We start from the raw sequence: 25,782 nt of genomic DNA on the forward strand, positions 1-25,782 counted from the left end.
CACGTCCGTCATCCTTCCAGAGTTATCCACATAGGTCAAGTTAAGTTCACGATGGGCTCGTGTCTGACGAGTAGGCCGAAATCCCAATCCTCTATTTTTTACCCTCTTAGCTAACATTCTGCATTTGATTTCCTAGCCGCGCGACCCGAGTCCAGTCCATAGACATAAGGAAAAGCTCGTCGATAATAGTGTGTTGTTATTACTCCCGGTTCCCGGTGGGGTCTTCTCAGAGTTGGACCAGAGCTGCAAGCACAGCAGAAACGACGATCAACCCGAGCTAAACCACATATCAGTCATCGGGCGTTAGGATTCATATGGGGGCTGGTAACTAACCGAAATGCCTGGGGTGGAGGCAGCTGCGGGCACCGCGGTTTGCCCGGTGCCTGCGGCACTTGACACAACTCCGCTGGTACTCATCGGCATGGTCATCGATCCGGAGTGGGACATCGATCCGGAGTGGGACATCGACCCGGAGTGGGACATCGATCCCATCGACATCGAGGTCATTTCGCTGGGGCCGGAAGCCAAAGCCGAAGTCGATGCCGGCGCGGTCGTCGCTTCCAGAGCAGATGTCACCACACTGCTGCCCAGAGTCGACGTCAAGGCGCTGGCGACGGCGCCGGAGGAGCCGGTCGGCAGCGAGGCGCTGCTCGACATGTTGTCCATGCTAGACATCTGGGCGAAGGCGCAGCCGGCCAGCGCGATAGTTGCGGCGATCTTGGAGAGCATATTCATGTGTTCCTGTGTAGTCCAATCCGTAGGAGTAGGCACTTGCAACAAGAAGTGTGCTAGAGGTGGTGGAATAGGCTCGATAGGAAGAGACGGGCGAGAAGATGGGTAGAAACCCCCAGCCGGAGAACAAAGATGACAGTAAGTCTTTCAGGGCGTGGCATATTTTGCGCTCATCGTGGTCACGATGACTGCTTTTAGAAGTTCTTTCATGCCTCGTTGATGTATTAGTCGAAAGCGGGAGGGAGACAGGAGAGGATCGACCGTCTCGAAAGCCGCTGCTTTGCTAACTATTCGGATGCAACACTCTCGTAGGCAACTCGGTCAACGTGATCGTAGGAGCAGCCTCTAGATTACGTCACAGATGTTGTGTTTTATTTCCATTGTCCCCTTTTCAGTCTTAGTCCCGCTCGTATTATTGCTATGCTCTTCTAGAAGACCATGGAGAAAAAGAAGAAATACCATTATAGCGAATAACATCACACATCGCCCCCTTTCCTGTCTTCCCTGCTCCCCCTCCCTCTCTATTCATTCTGGTGGCATGAATTGACGGACCGACAGCGGTCGCATTTCGAGCCACTCAGCTGGTAGGGGGGAGAAGAGGCTTACATAACTACTGGAAGTGGAAGGGGAAAAGAGGAGAGAAGGACCCACTCTCAAGTTTCTGCTAGACGCGACCTGCGAAAATCGAAAATTTGCCACAACACAATCGGGAAGGGAGACTGAAGTTTTTTTTTTCTTCCCCTCTACTAGAGGTATCCCGGCAGGTAGATAGAGGTAGGCAGGTACCTAAGGTAGGTCCTTATGTACCCCTACCTAATCTCAGGTATCTCCTAGCCGTTGACAATACTTTTCATATCTACCTTATCGGTCTTATCAGCTTCACGTTCTTCTTCCCACAGCGTCGATCCTCCCCCTCACCCTTCCTTTCCTCCCTCTACCCGTCATCTCACCACCCATCCCATCCTCTAACGCGCCGGCAATAATGTGGCGAGTGCCGAACCGGTCCTATATATGTTGGAGATGCGCTTCTCGGAGCGTCGCACCGGACCCCGTCGTTTCGGGGTCGGGTGCGAGGCTTCTGCCGAGAGCAACACAACCCCTCCAAATACGGGTATGTGATAAATGCTGCTTTGCGAATGCCTCTCGGTCCCGTCTTAGGCCTGCTCATTCTAACATATATATTCTCATCGCAGGCGCTAGCGACTGTGCGCGATCGCGTAGCGAGGGGTGCCAATTCAAACCAGAAGCAACATGCGCAAAACCGCAAGGAGAAGCTCAATATCCGAGAGCGCCTGCGGATATGGGATGAGGAGAACCAGGATGAGGCGAAACTCATCATTTCTGATTTCGCCGACATGGGCGAGGTGTCCAACAGCTTCACTCGCCCCCAGAACCTATCCATGGGGCAGTTTGAAATCACGCCACCGCTGTTTGACGGCGATGAACTCAGCGACCTACGTTCCGACAGCGCCAATCTAGGACCGGGCGATATGGTGGAGTTGAGGTATGTCCACCAGCTCTTGTCGTGTCGTGCCGAAATTAATTCGCGTACAGCTCCGAAGGCTCGAGGCGACCGATGCTGGCGATATATCTTGGTCGCTTGAATAGCTATGCCCATTTCTACACAAGCACTGGGAAATGGTTCACCGGCCTAGGTGTCAGGTCGCTTTTTGTTGTCCGAAGATTCATCGAACCGGCCGAGCTCGAGCCCGTCATCAAGGAATTGCCGTCTTCCTCAGCGCCTCTAGCGGCCATTAATACCCTACACGACCTCGGCCACAATCCGTCGAGGACGGCTGGATCCCGTCTACTGCGTAAGATGGTTGCTTTTGACCAAGAAGCCCAGTATGTGTACCAGGCAAACGCCGCTACCTTGGACGTATCTAGCAGCTTCATCGGCGACCCGGTAAAGCACCGTTATCTTACCCTGCACGAAATTGCCGAAATATTGCTTCCAGCGTCTTACCAGAGGGAAGGAAAATTTGATCCACATGCCCTATATGCGGTGCATAGAGCTCTACTACAAGACGAGGTTTTTTTTAGACCACTTAGACACACTGGTCACAAGAGCTCATATCTCTTCGAGATCAGCCCGTTGTCCGAAGTTCGCATAATAAAGAACGTGGAAAAAATGATCAGAGCGCATCTAACAAGAAAACCATATTCCCGAAAGGGTGCACAGGAGGAGCCATCTCCTCTGGATGAATTTGTCTACCGTGCTCGTATGAGGATCGACCAGAGTCGACAATCGCGGCGGTGGACAAATGCCGGCATTATTGGATCGCCCATTCGGCCGAATTCGATGCCACCAGCGGAGTCTCATCAATGGTCGGGTACAGATTTGGAGGTATTGAAATTCATCGAGCTGTGGGCTGGGTATCGGAAATTTCCAAGCTACTCGCGGCTCCAGTGCTTCGGCTCTACCCTATTACGACTCGTCAAAAGGTACGAGGAGGCAGAAAATCTCACGGCATCCACCGGCTGGACCTTCTTGCAAGAAATTGGTTGGATACCCCCCTGGGAAATCCCGGCGCGTTATAGCATACGCTTTCCAGACGTTGAGATCCAGAGGGGAGGAGGCTATATCCGACCTTACGACGGTAATTTAGATGAACATTTGCGGGAAGACATATTGTCGCCCATGAGGAAAGTCTGGGACGGTATCACCGCCTACTGCATTGACGCCGAAACTACGACGGATATCGATGATGGGGTATCGCTTGAGCGAACATCTGACCCTCATCAGTTTTGGATTCACGTTCACGTAGCCGACCCGGCTTCCTCTGTCCTGCCCGAAACCGTGATTGCGGGCTATGCCGAGCTGATCCCCCAGACGATATACTTGCCTGGCCACTTTGAGCGGATGCTACCCGACACCTTTGGTCAGGACAAATTTTCCCTGGCCCCGAATCGGCGCTGCCTGACTTTTAGCGCATTGGTGGACAAGGATGGTGTGGTTCTGGACCGGAAGATCACCCCTGGGATTTTGAAGGATGTCGTATACATCACAAGCGAGGATGTCGCTACCGCGATAGGAGAGACCCGAGCACTGCCTACTTATCGAGGGCCGGAGCTAACTCTCGGTCGTATTCCTGAGGCTCAACCAGCAGAAAGGCCGATGATGCGACATGACAATCTGAGCAGTGATCAAAAGAAGGAACTTGCATTGCTTTCGGAACTCGGAAACGCCCTTCATGCTTTAAGGCTGAGTAGGGGGGCCACGCCTTACTACCCACCGCAACCCCAAGCTCAGGTTTACTTCGACGACGAGATCAAGAGGAGAGAAGAGGACCATTTCGGGTTTGGTATTAGCCATCCCTCTATCCACCTCTCGTACACATCCGACTCCGGTACAGATTTAGTCGGAAACATCATGCGATTGGCAGGCGAGGTCGCCGCCGAGTGGTGTCACGAACGTGGAATACCAATCCCGTACCGCACGCAGCCTCACGCCGCTCAGAATATTGCTGCCGTTCAGCAATACATACGCGACGTATTCAACCCTCTTCTAAATGCAGGGGCGCGGCCAGATGATAATATCTGGCGTCAGATGTGGTCTCTCATAGGTAATGATGAGTTAAGCACCACCCCCGGGCCACATGTCACTATGGGCGTCTCCATGTACACTAAAGCTACTTCACCGCTACGTCGATTTTCAGACCTGCTTGTACACTGGCAGGTCGAGGCCGCCCTTATCGAAGAAAACCGCCGTGGCACGAGCCTTGTCGGAAACAAGGACGACACCTTCCTGCCATTTACCCGGGCGCAACTCGATCGTATGCTACCTTTGATCCGGGTACGTGAGAAGCAGGCACGCGCTCTCATGAACGGTGACGGCAAAGATCAGTGGATTTTGCAGGCTCTTGCCCGGGCATGGGAATTCAAAGAGGCTAAAATCCCCAAGACATTCCAATTTCACGTCACACACGTCAATGGCCGGCGTTCGATCCTCGGGCGACTCAACTGGTTCGAGCGGCCGGCCACCTTGCGCTCCGAAACACTGAACGATATCTTGAAGATGGCACACGCGCGGATCGGTGACGTGTACGAGGTTAAGATAAAGAATGTCAATGTGCACGGGACTCAGATTATCGTAGAAGCCATTAGGGTTATCAAGAAGATGGAGGTGGATATCTTCCCAGCAACCCCCAAGGGCGCTGGGGAGAAGATGCTAGAAGTTTAGCGCGGTAAACCATAGTCGGGAATGTGTATGATGAAGGATGTAACATACTGTCACTACAAACAGACAAGACAAGATTCTAATGTACATAGACACGCTGTAGCTATGCGGAGACGGTGCCGGGGAGATACAGAGTCTTCTCTCTATTTCTCCTTCTCCTCCTTCTCCGTCTCTTCGTCCCTACCTACCCTCATATCCCACTATCTAGTCCACCCCAGAGTAAAATGACGGACCGCATAGCGTAGCCAGGAGTCCCCCGCGCCGCTGCCCCCCTTCCCCTTTCCTCCCCCCACGCATTCTCCCTCCTCGCGCCGGTTTCGTTTCGCCGCGGCGCGCGACTTGGGCGGGGAGGGCTCTCATGTCTCAAAGCCGCCGCCGCCATCGCCATTACGGGAAAGGGGAATGGCGGACTGAGCTGACTCTGCTGCTTACTGGTGCACGTACCTATGTAGGTAACCTATCCGGTATACGCGCGCACGTAGGCGTGCGCCGTCGCATTCCCAGTTGCAGGGCCACTCGCGCGCGAGCCCCCGGGAGCCCCGGGGCGCACCTGGTTGGCCGCGCTTGTTACCTACGTCGGCGGGGGGGAGGGAGGGGGGACGAAGGGGGTGTGGGATGTCCTACCTACATACCTAGGTATGCCCTCTCCCCCCGTCCCTCCCTCTCTCCCTCCCCCCCCTCTTCCTCGCGTTTCGCCGCTGCTGCTGCGGGATGCGGCATGAGGCTGCGAACGCGTCCGGTTCAAGGTCGGCGAAGGAGTCTAGACCCGACCGACCACCGCCCGCCCGCGACGCACTGCGTAGCTGTTGGTGGTGGTGGTGGTGGTGGCGGCTCGCCGCTGCGTAGCTAGCCTGTACGTAGGTAGGTAAGGTAGGTAGTGGCTCTCCGCTGTGTAGCTGTGGTGCGCTCTCCGCCGCGTCCGTGCTCGCGCCCGGTCTAACCCAATCTGCCCTATCTTTCGACACAACCCGTCTGGGTCTGTCTATCTGTCCGTCTGCGTATCTGCCCACTAGGCCGCGAACTATATGCAGACCTATGCGGCGACGGAGACGGCGGCGTCGGTGGGGCGAAGGCTGGGAGCGAAGAGGCGGCTTAGTCTCCCGGTCGGGTAGGTATTTTCGAGCGAGCGAGCGACGCGACGGGGAGCCGCTGTTTGTTCCCACTCGACTCGTCCCGGTCTTCTTCTTATCTCGCTCGTTAGGGCCGCGGTCGCTCGTATAGAGGGAGGGAGGAAGGGGGGGGGGGGAGCACTCATGGATTATCGTGATATGCCCCCCCTTTGGGTCCCCGTCCCCCTTTTTCTTGGTTTTCTACGTATGAGTTGTTTCGTGGGTAAGCTGGGTAGGTAGGTAGGTGGCTAGGTAGGATCCGCGCGGAACTCGGTGGATAGCAGGGCGGGCAAAGAACAAGAGAGAATACCAAAGATCATGAGCAGCGCGGTAAACCCCGGTTGATGGAATAAACTACCCTACCTGTTGTAAGCTATCCTTCGGTTCGGTATAGTACCTGCTTCCAGGCATGCGGAAGCATCGTAAAAACGCACACAACGCCGCGAAATAAAATCAAGACTACGCCGCCCCTCAGATAAGCAGAGCCTCTTACTAGTTGTCCTCCTTCTCTGGGTTAATGGGGTCCTCACGATGCGTTTTCCTAACATTGCTTTTCCCTTTTCTATATATAGAACCTCCCACCGCCTTCGGACTACCGACGGCCTATTCCGTATAACGCCCCGTTAAAATCGATGTTCGAGACCACACTCGTAGGTGACGTGATCCAGTTCCGTGGAGATCCCATTCCGTGCTCTAGTTCCACCTGGCTCGAATCCCTCGGTATGATAATGGTAGTTCTTAGTCAAGGCAAGACATTAACGCATGAGTTGTTGCTCTGCTAGACGCTCGAAACTGTCGAATTCTCAACGATAACGCCGGAACGATGTGTTGGCAGGTTGAAATCCCACCAAGCTGGGCCCGGGTGGGACGGGCTGGGGGGGCACATGCCCGCACCGCAGATCATCCACATTATGTATCTCCCCAAATAATCGTGTTTGCATTGGTTCATTGCTGCCGTGTACTTGACAAGCATGTTTTTGAGGCGGTGAAACAGCCTTCAACGTCTCCAACCAACATTCCAAATGACATGGGCAATGTCGCGGGCTGTATTGACTGTATCAATTACGCGACTAATGATTCCGTTATTTTGTTGGACGTCGCCGTCTTCGTATGGCATAAGCATACCGCTCTCCGTTCGGCGCATGCCAGCCGGCTCTTGGGTAGGACTGTTCGCAGACGTCGGGCGTTGAGGATTCGTCTGCTTGAAGAACGATATGGAATCAATCGGGCTGGATATCGGGGTTGCGTTGGTCTCCTCGTCCAAATCATCATCCTCGGCGTCGCCCCCTAAAAAAGAGTCCGACGCTTTAGAAGGTCTGAGCGTCTCCCGCGAGGAGGAAGATGATAAAAGTGAACCCCTTAGACTGCCAGTACTATGCTTCATCGCGGTGTCTGGCGCGGGGGAGTCTTCTCTGTATTTCAATGTTGTGGAGGGGAGCATCGCAATGGTCTTACTCTCGGTAGGTGTGTTAACCGGAGACCTACGGCGTGGAACGACGGGCTGCTTCGATGTTTTGGTTCTCTTCATCATGATAGCGCCGTCGTCAGAGTCGCTATCATCCCCGTATCCCCAGAAGCTATGGTCCGCTTCGTCTTCATCTTCGTCGTCCCCTTTGATTTCAACCGCGATGCACTGCTGGACCTGCTCGTCGAAATGGATGTGTTTTCGCTCTGACGAAGGCGACACGATGCCCGATGTGGATTCAGAAGGTAGAATGGTATTGCCACGACTTCTCCGGGATGAAAAGGGGAAAGTGACGAAGTCGGTGGTGGCACGACGTAACGCGGGACGACCGATACGAGCGCCATCTTTCTGCTGGGCCTGAACCGCAGCTGTAGCCTGCTTAAGTAGGGACGACGTAGAGAGTGACCTCTGGAGCATAATCTCCGACATGCTCCTCTTCTTGAGAATAGGTTTCTTGACGAACGAGCCGCATCTCGAGAGCGTTGGGCTGCCCTCCTGCTCGGCTTCGTTGCCTAACAGTTCCCCGTGGCGGGTCTGTAGAGGCCCGTATAACCAAGTAACGTCGCAATCCTTGAGCCTGCGAATCGGTCAGTTTATTTACGACTCGAGGAGACGGAAATCCAGCGTAAAGCACGTACCAATTGAGGGTCTCTGGGGATACCGTTTGCAACTTGTACTTGGACTTCATCCATGTTCGCCACGAGGCATTCTCAAGTCGTGGGCCGTTGCTATACTCACTCCTCTTAGACACTATATAGCGCCACGACGACCAGATGTCCTCCTCTCTCCAATTATGCGACAAGTAGTCGACATGCTGAGTCGGGTGATGAGCAACCGCCGTATCGTCTTCGGCGCGCTCTAGAGCATTCGGGGACCCTGGACGCGACGTAGTTGCCGAGGTATCGTGGTCAGTCGGCGATACAGTATACGAGTCACCCGTCCGGGGACTCGGAGGAGGCTCTAGGTCTTCGAGAGGCCCAAAGTACGGATTGTGGTAATAGTCTGGCACGTAAAAATTATCATCGGACGGTACGCGAATGTCCTCGCACGGTTCGTCTAACGATAAATTGGTTGCCGGCGTCGACGAGTACGACTGATCCGCCGACTCGGGCTGAAGCGCGCGAGGAGAAGACGGCGCCGAGGACGGGCTCGAAGTGGGAACTATACGAGCAGGTTGGCGGGTATACGCCTCGTGATAGGCATCGTGAAACGATTCGCTTATTCTGGATGTCGAAGCCGAGGCGTGAAAGCCTTGAGTGGACTTCGGCATGAATTTCGACTGGGAATGAGACCTTCTCAGCGGCGACGACGAGAAGAAATCAAGGTCTTCCGAAGAGAGAGCCACGGCCATCTTGAAGTGTTCTGCTCCTCTCTCTTGGTATGTGCGGTACTATGACGTTTGCAGCTCAAGGAAAGACGACGGCTCCAGAGATAGCGTTCATAGGGATAGGATCATCGTCTTGCCGACGATTCGACGCCCGGGCAGTGTTGCTCAACTCGGCACGCCAATGGATCAGTATCGTCCGTGGACGTTCCCGTCCGATCGAGGGGCAAGGGACGGCTGCCTGAGAATGCTGCCTCTCCGGGCCAATGCTGGCAGGTATACCTCCTCACCTCCTGCTCCTGGCGACGTGTTGAGAACCGGGGGGATAGCGTGATTGCTCGGCCGCGGACTCGCTGACTTGGGACGGAAAAGGTCAGGGAAATTTCATATGTAGAAGGTGGCCGTCGGTAGCTTCGAGCTCAGATATTGCGTGTGGGAGGCGGAGGGTTGTCTGGCAGAGATGGAGGAGAGGCCGGGTTGACGACGGGTCATGGTACTGGGTGGAAAATAATCCGCGACGAAACGCTGAAGAAGTGATCCTGGACTAGCCCCAAGTCCAAGAAGGTGGAATTCCGGGAGATCGGAAGGGTGCAAGGATGGATGAGGGAGGATCTGAGGGGTGGACAGTCGGCAGGGCCAGCCAGTCACGAAGTGACGCTGAGGATAAGTCGCATGGATGACTCGACCTGGAAGACCTGGACAGACTACATACCTAGTATGGGAGGAGGGGAGGAGGGGGTCTGTATGGGGTAGGCTTCTCGAGCCTTATTCCCTTTTCTTGCCGCGCCCTTCCTATAAGAGGGGTTTTCGTGTAGGGCCTATGATGTAGGGTAGACGAATATTGACTACAAAGGTGGAAATAGAAGATGGGGACGGGGGGAATGAATGGGCGGAGCGACGGATAAGTACATACCTGAGCGCGGCATGTATGAGTATGCACATAGCCACACAGGTAGATAAGTAGACGGGACGGGCGATGGACGTCTTCCCCCCCTTGCCCTTCCCCTTCCCCCCTCTCCTCTCCTCTCCCCTCCCAACGGTGCTTTCCCACGACGAAGCTGATAGCAATAGCAGACCTTCGGCACCCCCTAACTAGGGAGGTGGGTTGGGTGCGTGTATGTAATCATCAATGTCATTGGGTGCTGGCAAGAGAGGTCAGTAAGGTTCCAATCTGCACAGGTCCATCACAGTAGCACAGATACCCTCCGTCCAAGTACCTCATACTTCATCGTACGCGGGATACGCACAGCAGTAGGCAGGTACCTATCTACTCCCCCCCCTACGTACCCACGCACCTGTTGCAACTCATACCTTAGGTACATATACTTTTTAGGTAATAATCTTCAAGAGCACCCCGGATTTTACGATGGGTTGGACCGGTAGGTGAGGTTTGATACATGGCCTACGTGCCTCCCACCTCGACGCGATGTCATAGAAATGTTTCCCGAGACGTCTCACCCGGGTATGTTATATGTGCCGCCTATTAAGCGCTGGCAATTTCATCTCTCGAAGGCGTGCCTATGTATGCATGTATAGGTGTACATTCCGGTGGATACCTCTGCCCGCATGCATGTAGGTATGTATGTATGTATGTATGTACCTGGTAGGCACATACCTGGTATGTGTGCATCATGTGGATGCAGCATAAGTCAGGGTTTCCCTGATGCGCGACCTCACGGGGTCCGCATTCCATGTACCTACTAAGGTACCTAACGGGGCAGATGGTGTGTCCATATTGATGCTTGTCTGGACGAAGCAAAACTCTTATACGGTGTTATGGCATGCCGGCGAGGTGGGCGATGTACCGTAGCTAAGGTGGCCAAAGTGGCTCCTTAGCATGCAGGATCCTTGGGGCGACGCATGCAAAGTCTCTACTCAGTACGATGCATACGCCGCGCTGCACTGCAGCGTAGTTGGCACCACGGATTGTTTCTACATAGGTACATATATGCATCGGGCGAGGGGCGGGGGAAGGTCTTCTTCAGCTTCCTCGTGGGTGGGCGGTCAGACTCGCTTATCCGTCTTATTAGTCGCAAAAATTCGCCGTACGTGCTAAAATGACAGACAAGGGACAGAGAGATGAAGAAAAAAAAAAGGGAAAATTCCCACCGAATCAGAGCCGGCGGAAGGGCGGGTTCTCTTTGGCAGCGTGGGACCCGGATCTAGAGTGTCTCACTCTACGGTGCGGTAAGACATAACAGACAGACAGACAGGGACGAGGAAAAGGATTTCAAAGAAATGGAACTCGGGCTAGACTCTAAACCGTGCCGTTGCCAAAACATCCTTGATTTCTTTTCCGAGTCTCCTCCCTCCCTCCTGGCACAATCCGGCGGAGGCTCGAGGAGGGGAAGAAAGAATTCTCGTATCGGCCTATCTGGCCAGACCTGCCCGTTTCGTGTCGAGTCTGCCCTGCGCGGGACTGACCAAAAACATCAAAAACACCCATTACCTACACCTCGAGCTAGCTAGGTTTAGGTGCATCGGTTGGAAACATACTACCCCCCCCCCCCTAGGTACCCTGGGTGCCTTTAGCACTCCCGCCGGTCGTCCAGCCGCCTGTCCCCTTTATCAGTCGGCGCGGTACGGAAACGATATCTCCATGTTATCCAACGCAGCTATCTGTCTAGCCTCGACACTGACCACTGACGTGGCTGGATTTCGGGAATCGCACGAGACGGAGAGATGATCAGCAACTTTAGCACTCTGATGGGCGCATAAGCCCTCTTCCCCAGATGGTCTGGAAAAGCCTTCCCTGTTCCGCCGACGTTACCTAATGGGTACCGCCCTGTGCGTACTGGCGAACGGCGGCTGTAGCGCAAGAAGCGATCCAGTCAGTCGAGAGGCCGGAGCGGACTGCCTACTAGCTAATAATAATGTATAGTGCATATTGCTGTCTGCTACTCGAGCAACGTGTGCGCATAAGGGTGCACTCGGTGCGTTTTCCTCTGCCCAGATCCACACGTAGGTATATCTATCTATTTACGTCCGCCCTCGTTTCAGTTTATTTCTATTTTTTTTTCTTTTCTTTTCAGAATCCCTGCTGGAACTCTTACTCCTGAGCTTAGTAACAAAACTAACGAGCAAAGCCGAAAAAAATGAACGAACCCCAAAAGAACATTGTGGACCACCTGCTCGGCCTGCCTTCCTTTTTTTTTTCTTTCACAATGGGTCTGGTAAGCCCCCGGGATTGGCAACCTTCCCAGGCCGAAGCCATCTACGATCGGTCTCCGCATGGCTCCGCATGGCTCCAGGACAAGCAGCCCGCCAGACTAGGCGATGAGCAACTACATTATTCATAGCAACCAGTTCTGAAGCTAATACCTAGCAACCACGTAAATAAATACTGGTAGAGTCGGAATCTGGGGAACGGCCACCGTAAGGACGAAAAAAGAGAGCAGCCTCAATCCTCGACTGCCAGGGGGGGGGGGATTCGCAGAATTAAGCGGTATTGTTATCACCAAGGATTAGATGTTCCTCCTTACTTAGGCCCTACCTTCCCGGCCTTTGGCCCTTTACCCTTGCTGCCGCCTAGCTGCCCGGAATAACGGAATAACGCCGGCCATTCTTCTACTACCTCTCTTCGCCGTGGACGTGTCGTCCTCATCGTCACGACCATCTAAGAGCGGGCCTCTGGTCCTTGCCGCTCTGTTCGCTGCGCCCGAAATCTGAACATCACTCAAGGCCTCCTCCCCTACCGCCCCTCGCGGAGCTGGGGGTCTCAGGCAAGCTCTACGGAGGGGGTGCCCTGCTTCGGGAAGCGAAGTCATATGGCGAGTGAGTCCGGACTGCCCCGGTTTCCTCTGTCTGGGTCGGTCTCGCGCTTTAGAGTGGCCGTCGAGACGCCTCCGCCATGTCCTATGCGCCGGCGGGCGAGTGTCTCGTTTGTCTACCTACTGGTTCGCCTCTTCGCATTGGCGGCCCCCGACACCTTCAGGAGCCTAGACACGGCCACAGCCAGAGCAACGGTCACCGATGGCTCCAAGGATCGGCGTCCCCTCGAGACGGCTGAGATATCAGGTCCCGAGGGACTGCTGTCCATACGACCTACCTATGGACAAAAGACAATCGTTGACCTGGGCGCAGGCGAGACCCATCATCCTAATATAACGCAACGTCAGAGGCATAAGAGGTGACCTAGTGTTTTGATGCAACCTAAGGCTGACGTCTACACGGTAGGCAAGGGTGCGATGTGCCTAGTACCGTCGATCGAGGTCTAGGAGGTATGAGATCAGTAGGTTACTTAACGAAGGATAGGTTCGATTCCTAACAGCGCTACTTGGTAGTCTTCGCTACTTAGCTCATCTGTATGTAGCAGACACAGGCCGATTACGGCCGATGCCTTCTCTGCGACTTCTACCTGCCTCCTTGGGTAGGTGCGAGAGACATATAAGGGGGTGCTTCATGTAGGTACCTAGGTAGGTTAGGTTAGGTAGGTATCGCAGTATTGCATAAGACGTCTACCTACGTGTGGGAGGTTCCTGTCTCCTTGGTGCAGAACCTGCCTCCCACGCGTTGATATCGTGGGACTAGGTGCGTCAACCCCCCCTTCCTAGGTATATACAATAGGGGCCATCCGGCCTGCAGCGGGCGCTACGTCTACTCCCGCACACGCTGTACCTGCCCCAGTATGTACTTCCAGCGAGGGATGTAGCGCCCTGCTGCAAGTACCTAACGAACGTCCCGAATCGTCGCCCCCACGGGTGGCGTGCGGCGGCGGTTCGGCCTTTTGTATGACGTTGCCTGCCGCGAATGAGGGGCGCTTTGTCGATGCTAGGTGCTTCGGGTCCCTTTTCCATTTTGCCTAGAGGTATCCGGCATGCCTCATTCTTACCTACCTACACCATTCCACTCTCCTCCGACGACCCAAGATCTGCCCGAGGCTAGCACGAGACCCGTATCTTGAGATCGGCATAGCCCCTATCTCCTCACACAGTAAGCCTTGTCTCGGTTACGGCATTATTAGGGCTCGATGTAGCAATGTGGTCATCCTGCGCAAGCCGGGTCGATAAGCATCTCAGACCATCGCCGGCCGTACGCAGTTATCTTGTCGGCCGAATTCTGCCGCCCCGACCCCAGTAGCCTTATGCCACTTCTCAGCCTGCAAGTGGCGGCGATCCAGATCCAGATCCTGGTTGTCGATTGGTCTCTCTCCATAATCAGATACCCCACATCGCTCACTCTCTCAGCCTTCTGTTTTATTTTGTCTGATACTATACGGGACGTGGCTTGCAGGCCGACGAACTACCTAGGTATCTAGCATACCGAATCTGCACAGAATCAGCAGGGGGGGCGTTGTGACAGGGAGAGGCTACCGTTTGCTTCCCCTCTCCCCTCCCCGAAACCGAGCACAACATGTACTTTGACCAAGGTGTGCAATTAAAAATCAGCGACCACTTATCGAAGGTCGACAAGGACAAGCCAATCCGTCCCCGCGGGTCTTCTTGGCACGCACTGTTGCCATGCGGGCCTCAACAGCGCTGGCCTGCGCTGTGGCGTTCCGAGCCTGACCAGTTCCCCAGTCCTCCCATACCGAGTTGGGTAGAATGTCGATAACGACATCCCTTTCGTAGTCGGGACTGAAAGAAGAAGCATGTGTGGAAAAGAGGAGGGAGGGGGATGAAGGAGGACACGCAGACACATAGATCAAGAACCCGATCTTCGATCCTCTCTACCTACCTATTCCGCCTATCGAGTCGTTACCTACTGGACAAATGTCGTGTAAGTGGTTAGGACGGGTTTGAAAGGGACGTCGACTTCTCCTCATACGAATACTGCTCGCCGATGATCTCGATCATCCTGCCGAATTACTACACTTCATGGACTCATGGTATCCGGAGTGGCCTGTAACAAAGGAAAGCGTATACGCACACCTACGTGTGAGTAGGTATCTGGGAACCCTTTCGAGTCGACTAATAGCACACGGCCTTGCAGAATACTTATATGTGCTCGTATCTACGGCAGGACCACCATGTGTAATTCTCATCGGGTCAGGATGACTCCCGCTGGCCACCATTCGTTCAGATAACCATCACGCATCGATATAACGCTCGCACAACATGCATACCTACGTATGAGCAAGCTTCGGCGGCAGCCATCTATCTGCTTACCTGGTGTCTCCGATGGATCTCTCGATCCCTGAGACCCAAGGAGGGGGTTTATTCGCCATACACCCTCAAATATAAGTAAGTACCTGGCAGGCAGGCATCGACTCCTTCCTGGGTCTCAAATCTCAAACTGGTCGACCGACTGGGGACCAAATTTCGAGCCGTCCCGGACTATGGCCGTTTGGATGATGACGAGCTAGGCCTCTTCTCTATCTATTGTCTCCTACTCGACGAACAGCTACTAGTAACATGCCCGTTTCGCCCACCCCCCGCCAGTTTCCTTAGCGCTCGTCATCTCCTTCGCCTCGAGGTCCAAGTCGAAAGAAATCAACGGGTCTCGCGTAGCGTTGTCTTACGTATGCATGCGTGTATATCCTCCGCATCGAGCGCCACTGGCTCCCTAAACGAAAACATTAAACGTCTACTCATACGTAGACGTGTAACCTAGCTTGCAAACCGGCGCGATATGCCTACCCACCGCCCACACAGCGGAGACAGGAAACCGTCTAGGTAAAATTTTGGGGGGCAGAAACAGGGTGGGCGTGCTGTGACGAGTCTTGCTCAGGTTGCCTCACCTAGAGGTTTAAACCACGACACACACACACACTCACTCACGCACGCACGCACGCACACGGGTATACATACTACCTGACTGATCATCTACATTATCTACCTGCCTAATAAGAGCCCGACGCGTTCGGTCTACTCCCGCGACGTCGGCGTGCCGTCATGACATCGCTGTCTGCACCCGTAGCCGCCCCATAACCTCGCACCTACGCGTCCCACCACGCTGTAGCTGTATGCGAGCGCACGAGTCGTATGAGTTGTGTCTCCTCGGAGGCTTGTGACGGAGCCTTTTATTGACTCCCCGGCCCCACACTCCAGGTAAGAGACAGAAAACAAATCGAAACCAGGAGTAAAAGAGGGGGAGGTGGATAGAAAAAACAATAGATATTATGAGTTGCTTACTACCGTAGGTTCAGCAGCGAACGCCAGCGAGGCCCGCAAAGGCTGCGGCCACGAAGTCGCACGCCGGTCTCGCCTCACAGAAACTAACTCGCTCTGCCTCGATTTCCCTCCTTCTCAGCCGCCGCCGCCGCCTCCTCCATCTCGAATGGGACCGTGATATGAGACTAGCGTCTACGTAGATCATGAGGTGGGCCATCCATCTATCTATACGCCTATGTATGCATGTAGGCGTATCCCTAGGTATGTACATATCTACGCAGAGGCGTCCGCGCGCAGGCATGCGGTCCGGTCTTGTATGTTCGTTCCCTGTTCCCCACTCTTGCCTGCACGTTCGAGCCGGGCATAGCATCCTCTTATCTGTCTCCCTTCCCTCCACCCCCGAAGCGAGAGGCGACACCCTTGTGCGATGACGGGGGGGGAGAGGAGGAGGGGGAGGCGAAGGGAGTAGGAGGGGGGAACGAGGTTGGGAGCTGGGACCACCCGGCCGGCACCTCTGCCTACTCGTATGTACCTACATACACATGTCTGCCTATCTTAGGTACCTACGCATACAGGCGAGCCCGCGGCCCTTTCGCTGGCGGGGCGCGGGAAGAATGGGAAGGACGAGGCCGACAAGGCTCACCGGCGGGCTTACCCGGGCACATACACCTACCTACATGCGTATTAGGGGAGGGAGAGGGTGGCCTCCGGTCTGGTATCTATCAATCTGCCTGCCTGCCCACCTTGCCAGACTGTCTATTCATAGGGACCCGCCGCAAGCCCGGCGCGTTTATCGAGAGGCAAGAAGAAGGGCTCTGTTCGGATGTGCCTATAGCTATCGGTGTGCCTACATACCTGCCTACGCATGTAAGGGGAGCCATGTAGCCGGGCGGGCGGGCGGCGGTAAGACGGACGAGATAGGTGGGCTGGGTAGGTGTGGGTTCCGATCCCCATCATCCACGCCATTGCGTCTCGTCATCCAGTCTCTGTATCGCGAACGCTCGGTTGACGAGAGAGGCGTTACGAGTAGGTACCTAGGGAGGTAGGTAGGTAAGGCATGTAGGTCTGGGGCTGCTGAAGTAGGTAGGGCACGGCCCGGGATCGACGCGAAAAAGAGGGTCACAAAAGTGCGGCGCTGCGGGTCACGTTGAGATATTTCCCATTTCTTATCTTTTGCTAGGGGAGGGGCCAACTACGACTCCGTAGCGAGAGCGGCCTGTCTATCTGTCTGGCTGGCTGTCTAGCTGGCTGGCTATCTGGCTGGCTATCTGGCTGTCTGGCTGGCTGCCCGTCCGTCTGTCGGCAACGTCGGCGAGAGCCAGGTATTAAGCGCCCAGCCAGCTTCCGCAAACGACGCCGGGTGGTTGGCTGATGGGGCCCGTCAATCCGTCACAGACAAAGAGAGAAGGCAAGGCAAAGAGACAAACCTCGACGAGTTCCCATGCGGGCTTATCTGCAGAGCCAATTTTTTTCTTCGGCTATCGCACCATCCCTCCCTCCCTTCCTATCCACCCTTCCCTCCCCCCCCCGTCTGTACCGCGGCTGCATGGTAGGACGGCCCGCTCCCAGGGAGGCATATTCGACCGGGGGGGGGTGCGTAGACCGAGCAGATTGGGTATGTCGAGCGAGCCCCGTCGCTGGCTGGCGCGTTTCCCTCCCCCCCCCCCTCCTCGCCCCCCCTGCCTCCGAGGCAGCGCACGCCGTCGAGCGTCACGGTCGCGAGTGCGTCGCACGCGATGTGGGCCATACGTAGGCAATATCCAGCGCCAGGTGGGTTGATGCTCGATGCGCGGGAGACGATCCACGGCGTCGCCGCGATCGTCGCTCGCGCGTCGGGGCCCGCGAGCAAATATGCCCATGTACAGGCAGGTGTACACAGGTAGGTAGTACGCAGGGAGGTGGGTAGGTAGGTATGTGCAGAGTATGGCATGCGGGCGATCCACCACCGCGATCGCTTCCGCCGGCAGGCTGAATCACATGGGTTTTCCCAGTCCCCTCCGCCCTCGACTGCGACGCTCCCGCGGCCATCTTCACATGCTTTTTTCTTCTTCTTGTCTCGAGGAACGGCAAGAGAGCCCGCGCGCGTATTCTTGCCCAGCAGGCTCTCCGGCGCCCGGGAAGTGGCCACTTTAGACAGGCCCCATCTGGTCGTCGACCGAGACGAAGCTGCCGGGGGGTGGGCTCGAGCTGGGGCCCCGTCACGAGCGGGCGGCGAAGGCTACCTCGCCGGGCAACCTGAAGGACGCGCAAAACATGCATTTGTTGGGAGCCACGGCCCTGACCTCTAGGACGGACACCTCGCGGGGGCTTTCGGCGTCGCCCGGCTTCATCTCGACGCCGAGCTCTGCCGAGATGCGGTCGCAGATGTCTACGACGGACGTGTCGTCCTCTGCCTTGGCCGCGAAGCAGTGGACGTGGATCAGGGGCAGTTTCGTGCCCGTGTGCGGGGCGAAGAGCCGCTGCCGCTCGGCGTACAAGCCGCGGAAGTGCGGCAGAAAAGTGATGGCCGAGGCGGGGAGGTTCATGACGAAGTGGGAGATCGTCGGCGGGATAGGGGTGCGCTTGGGTTCAGGGGGCGCCGTCGCCGCCGCCGCCGCCGCCTGCGTGGTTTTCGAGCCCGGATGCTGGTGCCACGACTCTCTTCTGGTCTTCACCTCTACGACGGCGCACTCCCCGTTCGTCGACGCTGCGTACACTAGGTCGGCTGCTTCGGTTATGAACGTCCGGCCGTCTCTGTTGAACGGCCGCACGTACTGCCCAACCTGAGAGCGCCCTGTCAGCCCAACGTGACCATGCCAAATGCGCACTGCCCCCCCATGCCATCTGCCTACCTTGTTCCGCTGGATGTTCTCGCCGAGGTAGCGGTAGCTCTCCGGGTTGTAGTCGTTCGCCCAGACGAACACGCCTTTCTTCCCCGCCGGCACCGCGAAGGGGCCGATGCCGGTCATCACGTCGCACACGGCCTCGCCGGGCTGGAAAAGGTCGACCAGCCGCCGATGCTCGTTCTCCAGCTTGCTGTTCCAGTACACCTTGGCGTAGTTGAACCGGAAGGTGCAGCCGTTCTCGCGCACCACGACGTTCAGGTCGTCGGGCCCGGCGAGGACCTCGTACGCGAAGGTGCGGAACTCGGACTCGGTCCCCACGTGGGCGACCTTGTTGATGACCGTCCGGAACGACGGGTTCTTGTCCAGGAGCACCTCGGCTAGCAGCCTCCGGTAGGGCAGGAAGGTCTCCCGCAGGTTCATGTGCGCGACGTGCCCGGCGTGGTTGAAGCCGCCCGGGATGCCGTCGTTCTCCTCCCGCACGTCGGGCGGGAGCACGCTTCTCATCACATCGTCTGCCGCACACAACGGCGGGTCAGCGGGGCACATTTCCAGAAACGGGCATAGCATCGTGTGTTTGGGAAGGTGGTGGTGATTACCGTAGGACCAGTAGTCGTAGGCTAGGAGTAAGTCGTACGGCACTATGCCGATTTCCTCGCTGGTCACGCCGTCGCGGAGGGCGGGGGTCCACGTCTCGGGCACTACACGCGACATGGTTAGCCAACCGCGGGTCTGGGCGGGCGGGCGGGCGCATCGTCGATGTGCTCTCAGCCTTACCTTGGGCCTTGACCTTGGGGTCCAGGAGCAGGCACTTGGTGCCCTGCGAGGCGAGAGCCGGGTCGGGATGGGGCACGACGCTGGAAATCCTGTCGACGGACAGGAGGGTCTGCTCCCGTGCCAGCTTCTGGCGCCAGGCCGCGATCTTCTTCTTGTCGGCGACGGCGGCGGCGGCCAGGCCGACGGTCTTGGAAAAGAGCGACCGGTCCAAGACGCCGACGGCGGCCGGGGGGATCGCGGGCGGCCGGAACAGACCCATGCTCGTGTCGTCGTCTCCGGCCGCCGCAGCCGCAGTAGCAGCGGCGGCGGCGTCGGCGGCGGCGGCGGCGCTGCCAGTAGTAGAGATGCCCTTCGGCGCGGTGACGGCGAAAGAGGTTAGCTCAGCATCCTGATTCCGGCACCGGCTGAGAGGCAGGCAAAAGGGGATTCCGGCGTACCGCCATCGTATGGAGACGTGCGCTCCCTGGCGCGAGAGTGGGAGCGATCGCTCGCGCGGCTGCGCGCAAGTGGTGATGCTTCGGTGCGAGGATACGTAACGTCTGCATCTACAACCGCACTCCAGAATTGCGCGGGAAGGCTTTTTATGTATTTATTTGTTTATTATTATTTATTTTTTTCGCAGGAAGAAGAGGGTACTTGGAGTAAGTATATATCACTTTGATAGGTACGTAGAGGGAAAAAAAAAAAGCTGCATGCCGACCGGGGTCGGGCCGCGCTAAATTCATAGGGCTGGCCGCGGTACCTCCGTGCAACGGGGCAATGCGTCATCCTCTCGGATCCTGACGGTGTGCCACCGCCGCAGCAAGGCTGGCGTGTAAAGGCTGCGACGTGGGACGACGGAACGCCAGCGACCCCTGAAACCGAGCAGGTCAACAAGCTAGCACCTTTATCAACGGCCGTGGTAACCGAATAGCCGTCTCGGCGCGGCGCAGTGGAGAGAGGGGAAAGGAGAGGACGGGGAGGAGAACGAAGTCGCGGTGGGAGAGAAACAGCGGCGGTGGTCTATTACGGGCAACGCTTTGGTATCTGGTAAGATCCGGCCCTCTTCCTGCTTGTAGAAACAAAGAAACAAACCCGGCGAAAGCTACGATGAGACGTCGCTCTATTTATTGTACATGACCCGGCCAAACCCGCCCCGTCTATTTGCCTAGCTTGAAGGTGGCCTCGGTATATTTGCGCAGGCCCCGGAGAAACACTTGGTAGCCGACGCCGTCGTTGTCGGGGGCGCAGTATATCTCGGTCAGCCGGATCGGCCAGGGCGGATATCCCTGCAGGTCGACGTACGGCTTGAAGGAGATGAGCAGGTCGGGCTCGGGCATGACAGCCTCGGACAGCTCGCTGTCGAGCACGTCGACGGTGATGTCGCCGGTCGATATCTTCTCCTTCTGCACCATCTGCACGAGAACCCGGGTGAGGTCCACCATCGCCTCCCGGCCGTCGTCCTGGGAGATGAGCACGACTTCCAGGGGCAGCTGGCTCTGCAGCGAGAGCTCCCAATTCGGCGAGCGGATGGCGGACGCCCCGCGGGTGGAGAGCGAGAGAGGCGGGGTTTGGTGCTTTCCGAACCAGGCTTTCAGCTTGTGCCCCAACGCGCGGTGTGTCTGGGGCATAAAGCGTTTTAAGATGCCTGGCGAGAGCAACGACAACAGAATGATAAGATTAGTTTGTTTCTCTCTTCTCCTCTCCTCCCATTCTTCCGATGACCGGTATACATATATATATATATATATATATATATGTGTGTGTGTGTGTGTGTGTGTGTGTATGGATATAGATATAGATATATAGATATGCGCGCACGTGTATATGCATGTGTAAGGAAAATGGGGGCTCCTTCACTTACCTGTCCTCTCGTATATGGACAACCGGGGAATGCCGGCCGAGGCGCACCAGGCCGCTACCTCGGAGGCTTCGCGGATCAATTTCTCCAGGGCATCTCCGGCCCTGCCGCCGTCCTCGAGGGTTAGTATGACGCTGAGGTGTTTCGGCAGCCGCTTGAGGGTGCTGACGTCTCGGCGAACATAGTCCGGGGTGGTGTGGTGGTACTTGAGGATGGAGTAGACTCGCAGGTGTACGGCGTGGTAGACCCCGCGGATGCGGATGTAGACGGAGAAGACGGCGTGGACGAGGATGTACAGCACCAGATACAGCTGCGACTTGAGGAATTTCCTCACACCGAAGTACGACTCCTCGGACTCCTTCTTACGGCTACGGCTCTTCCGTCGCTTAATAGGCGCAGCGGGCAGATAGGCCTGCGAGGGTGGCACATGCTAAGTCAATGACGGATGCAACAGCAATAGACTTAAAGCCGGAAGGGGAAAAGCCCCGAGGGATCGGCGCGTATAGCCGGGTCCTGCGACATACCTCGACAAGCTTCTCGCGCTCTCTTACGCTGAGGTTTTTGTGTCCGACCTTTTCGTCGTCTCGATACGCCTCGGTGTCCTTGGCGGAAAAAGACATAGTGGTGGGTAATGGTAGGGGCAACCTGGGAGAAGAAGACACGTAGGCACGAGAGAGGGAGAGAGAGTTGTGGGGGGGGGGGGAGCTGCAGGGTCTCAAGATATACTTGTTGGCGGCATTACCCAGCGAGCTTCGTATGCTCTTACGCTCTTCCGCGCAACACGGCCTAGGTATGAACGGTGTGTATGAGTATGTGTATGCGTGTGCGTAGGTATGTGTATGTGTGCGCGTGTGTTAGTGGCGTTACGATATTGGAAGATTGGCCTAGCGAGATCCTGTAACCGCCGAGGCAGGCCAGCTCCGGCAAGCACTTGGGTATAAGTAGCAGCAGGGTGTCGCCATCCGACGTAACTCGGTTCCTGCTCAGCCACGTGCGAGACGTGTACTATGGAAGTACGAGGCGGCGGTGCAGCACCGTTAGCACTAATACTCCGTAAGTACCTAACGCGTGTGACGTTGGGCATAGCATATGTACCGTAGGTACCTAGTATTATTACCTAGGTAGGTAGTTACATAATGGGCTAATGACGAGGGGTCCGTGTGCCGAAGTGTAGCAGCCTGTTACCTACATGTTACACGCAAGTGTCCGGATCCTGACCTAACGTAACCTTCTTCTATGAGGTAAGGCGGGACCTCCTCAGGCACGACGGGTACGTTCTAATGTATGCCCCATGCCCAGTAGGATAGAGGTAGGTGGGCAGGTACATAGCCGCGAAGGTAGCTGGCACGTATAGAAACTGGGTAACTCAGCCGCGAAGGTCACAAGGAATATGGAGTCGGTACACGGGCTATACTTCCTGACCACCACGCTATCCAGGTATTCCCCATCCATCTCTGTCCCCTTGACCACCACCGTCATGGCTTCACTCGACCCGACCCTTTCAATCCCCTCCCGTCACATCCCACCGCCAACTCCATCGCAACCACATACATACCGACAACGCTTCATTGCCCTCCCTCCCTCGTGCATGACGCCGCTGCTGTCCCACGCCACAGCTCCCTATGCCGCAATACCGACATCAACGCTCCATCGTGTCTTGACCCAATGGAGCGGGTCAGCTCCGGATCGCGAGCTCTGTTCCCCAAGGGGCCCAGCTTCACCATCGAAGACTTCTCTAATAAGGACTTCATCGTGCGCGACTTCGTCGACAGCCTCGCCGAGAATGCTATATCCCTTAACCGTCGCTCCGGGCCCACCCAACAAGCCTTCGATCCCAAACCTCTAATCCGCACCTTCGAAAGTATGCCCGAGCGGTCGCCCCCGGTACCGGTGCAAGTCCGTTCCGTGCTAACCCCCCATGTCTTCTATGTAGATGCGCTGCAAGGCCTCGGTAACCTGTCCGAGGAACTTCAAGCTAAGGAGTCAGACCTGCTTTCGCAAGTCCGCCGAGCCGAAGCCCAGCATGACCAGACCCTCGATACCCTTGGCCGCAAGCTGGACCAGTCCATCAACCAATTCGAGGCTCTAGACCTTACCCTGAACAACCCCAACGGGAACGACCGAGGTAGCCGTGAAGCAGGAGGCAATATCGCTGTGCAGATTGGAGAGAAGTTGGAAGAGCTGGATAGGAAACGCAGGCGGGCCCTGGATGCCAATTTTCTCATACAGTGCTGGCTCCAAGTCAGCGAAACCGGCGAGCTCACCTCGTTGCAAGATATCCGACGCCAAGGCGGATCGGAGAACAAAGTGAAATGCGCCATAATCGCCCACCAGCTGATGCGCATCAGCCAGAGGCTAGATCCCATCTCTTGGGGGCAGACAAATGGCTTCCACCGCAACAGTGTCGCGAACGGCGACAGCGACATCGGCAGGAGACACAACACGCGCGAAATACTAGAAAAGTTTTGCGAGACGCTGGAACAAGACCTGCTGAAGCAGTTTAACAACAGCTACCGGAAACAAAACTTTGAAGACATGAGGGAGTGCGCCAAGGTCCTACACGACTTCAACGGAGGCGCCAGCGTGATCGCTGTCTTTGTGAACCAGCATCAATTCTTCATCGATAGGGACCAGCTTATCACTGACGAGGTGACGACAGACGGAGAGACCTGGGATCAGCTAGCCGACCCGGACTCAGACCCGCCCGGCGTCGAACCGAGTCTCCAATCTCTCATCGACGAGGTCAAAATTGTCATGCAGGAGGAGTCCTTCATCATCAAGAGGGCCTTTCCATATTACGAGACTGTCCTGATCAAGTTTATACAGAGAGTGTTCCAGCAGTCGATACAGCAACGGTTAGAGATGGTCCTCGAGAAGGCCAACACCATATCGTCACTGGCCTTTCTCCGGTCCCTACATTCGTCGAGAAGCTACATTGGTGCTCTCGTAGAGGATCTCAAGTCCCATGGGCTTACGGAACATCCAGAACCCTGCTCTCCCCAAATATCTCAGACATTAGACCAGCAGATGGAAGAATTGTTCGTCCCGTATATGATGAGCAACTCTTACATCGATCGTGAGAAGAAGAGCCTAGAGGAATTGTTTAATTCGCTGCTCTTCAAGTATAACATGTATCACTCTAGAAGGAAGAAGGCGCCTACTGGTTTCATGGCATCGCTAGCCCAGCAGACTAACCAGCTCATGGCATCCGCTAAGGACGCATATCTAGAGCGGCTGGAGTCGTCTGACCTCACACCGACTCAGAAAGCTATGATGCTGAGGGTCGCCCGCGTCCAGGAAACCGACAAGAACAAGAACGAGATCGAAGTCTCTGAAGAAGACGGCGTCCTGAGCACCGCCAACGCCAAGCGGATGATGAAGTGGCTCGCCGAGAGCGTCAGGCGCACACTGGAACTAGGGAGCCAAAATGAGACCCCCAAGGACGTCGCTATCCTCCTAAATCTCCTGATGACGAATATGGGCCAGGTCTACGTGGAGACGGCGTTGGAAGCCGCGCTCGAGAAGGCGACGTCGCAAGAAAACGTGAAGACGGAACCGGACCTCAGCTACCTACCCTACCTACGGCCGGCGGTGACGATTATCAACATCATGTCCCGCTTCATAAACATCGTGCTGATCCGTCTCGCCGAGTCCAACACGACGGTGCGGAGGAGCATGGAGGCGCAGGCCAAGACCGGGATCGAGAACATCGAGAAGAAGGCGGGCAGCATAATGAAGAGCACGGTGGACGTGATCATCAACTGGGTGACCAAGTCGCTGGCGCAGCAGAAGAAGCTCGACTTCCTGCCCAAGGACGAGTTCGACATGATGGAGTCGCTGCAGACGCCGACGTGCACGTCGATCTGCGTGTTCCTGTCGCGGTGCACGAAGCTGCTGGCGCAGGCGGTGGACGGGGCGAATCTGGAGGTGTTCAGCAGCGAGCTGGCGCTGGCGATCCAGCGGCTGCTCTTCGACCACTTCAAGAAGTTCAAGGTGAACGCGACGGGCGGGCTCATGGTGACGAAGGACATCGCTGGGTACGTGGGCGCGCTCAAGGAGTGGCCGCTGTCGCGCGACGTCGGCCTCGCCGTCGAGATGCTCACCGAGATCGGCTACCTCTTCATCATCGGGCCCGAGGCCCTCCGCGAGCGCTCCCGCAACCTCGCCGCCGGCGCCGCCGGCTCCACCAGGCGCCTCGTCAAGGCCGACTTCAAGGCCTTCGTCCAGAGCCGCGACGACGCCAAGACTGCCGGCGTCCAGAGCGTCCTCTCGGGCTTGTGAAAAAAAAAAAATTTTTTTTGCCTTCTCCCCTTACCCCGGAAGGGGAATAGATGGGGCGGTGGGAGGGGGTCGATATACCTACTAGCTATAGGGAGAAAAGGGGGAGAGAAAAGTCTTAAGAGTACTTACTGCTGCTGCTGCTGTCGCACTGCTGCTTACTTTGTGTGTACGGACCTCAGACGGGAAATAGGAGTCGGGAA

At 56.2% G+C, this 25,782-nt stretch overlaps 5 protein-coding genes across 5 annotated transcripts; 2 read left to right on the plus strand and 3 right to left on the minus strand.

Moving 5' to 3' along the window:
* The first annotated feature begins 1,388 nt into the window (after positions 1 to 1,388).
* GGS23DRAFT_293010 (RNB-domain-containing protein) lies at positions 1,389 to 5,192 on the plus strand. The gene is made up of 3 exons (XM_051512662.1): positions 1,389 to 1,843; positions 1,926 to 2,236; positions 2,287 to 5,192. Exons 1-3 carry the CDS (start codon positions 1,715 to 1,717, stop codon positions 4,913 to 4,915), a joined length of 3,069 nt encoding a protein of 1,022 aa, XP_051375583.1. The 5' UTR covers positions 1,389 to 1,714; the 3' UTR covers positions 4,916 to 5,192.
* Positions 5,193 to 5,422: 230 nt separating this feature from the next.
* On the minus strand, positions 5,423 to 6,757 carry GGS23DRAFT_293156 (uncharacterized protein). Its single transcript, XM_051512663.1, has 2 exons — positions 6,385 to 6,757; positions 5,423 to 6,222 (listed from the first exon to the last, which is right to left on the minus strand). The coding sequence occupies exons 1-2, from the start codon at positions 6,430 to 6,432 to the stop codon at positions 5,545 to 5,547; spliced, it is 726 nt and encodes a 241-aa protein (XP_051375584.1). The 5' UTR covers positions 6,433 to 6,757; the 3' UTR covers positions 5,423 to 5,544.
* Positions 6,758 to 7,018: 261 nt separating this feature from the next.
* Positions 7,019 to 8,837, minus strand: GGS23DRAFT_603086 (uncharacterized protein; the record flags this gene model as incomplete). Its single annotated transcript, XM_051519428.1, has 2 exons — positions 7,019 to 8,063; positions 8,125 to 8,837. The coding sequence occupies 2 exons, from the start codon at positions 8,835 to 8,837 to the stop codon at positions 7,019 to 7,021; spliced, it is 1,758 nt and encodes a 585-aa protein (XP_051375585.1).
* A 9,223-nt stretch (positions 8,838 to 18,060) lies between these two features.
* On the minus strand, positions 18,061 to 21,921 carry GGS23DRAFT_603087 (Met-10+ like-protein-domain-containing protein; the record flags this gene model as incomplete). Its single annotated transcript, XM_051519429.1, has 7 exons — positions 18,061 to 18,624; positions 18,694 to 19,199; positions 19,284 to 19,385; positions 19,462 to 19,790; positions 20,656 to 21,088; positions 21,305 to 21,677; positions 21,826 to 21,921. The coding sequence occupies 7 exons, from the start codon at positions 21,919 to 21,921 to the stop codon at positions 18,061 to 18,063; spliced, it is 2,403 nt and encodes an 800-aa protein (XP_051375586.1).
* A 952-nt stretch (positions 21,922 to 22,873) lies between these two features.
* Positions 22,874 to 25,623, plus strand: GGS23DRAFT_293351 (exocyst complex component Sec10). The gene is made up of 2 exons (XM_051512665.1): positions 22,874 to 23,162; positions 23,235 to 25,623. The coding sequence occupies exons 1-2, from the start codon at positions 22,967 to 22,969 to the stop codon at positions 25,580 to 25,582; spliced, it is 2,544 nt and encodes an 847-aa protein (XP_051375587.1). The 5' UTR covers positions 22,874 to 22,966; the 3' UTR covers positions 25,583 to 25,623.
* Positions 25,624 to 25,782: the final 159 nt, after the last annotated feature.

The sequence above is a fragment of the Durotheca rogersii genome (genome assembly GCF_024521655.1).
Source record: "Durotheca rogersii strain YMJ 92031201 chromosome Unknown GGS23scaffold_3, whole genome shotgun sequence".
Taxonomy (NCBI): domain Eukaryota; kingdom Fungi; phylum Ascomycota; class Sordariomycetes; order Xylariales; family Xylariaceae; genus Durotheca; species Durotheca rogersii.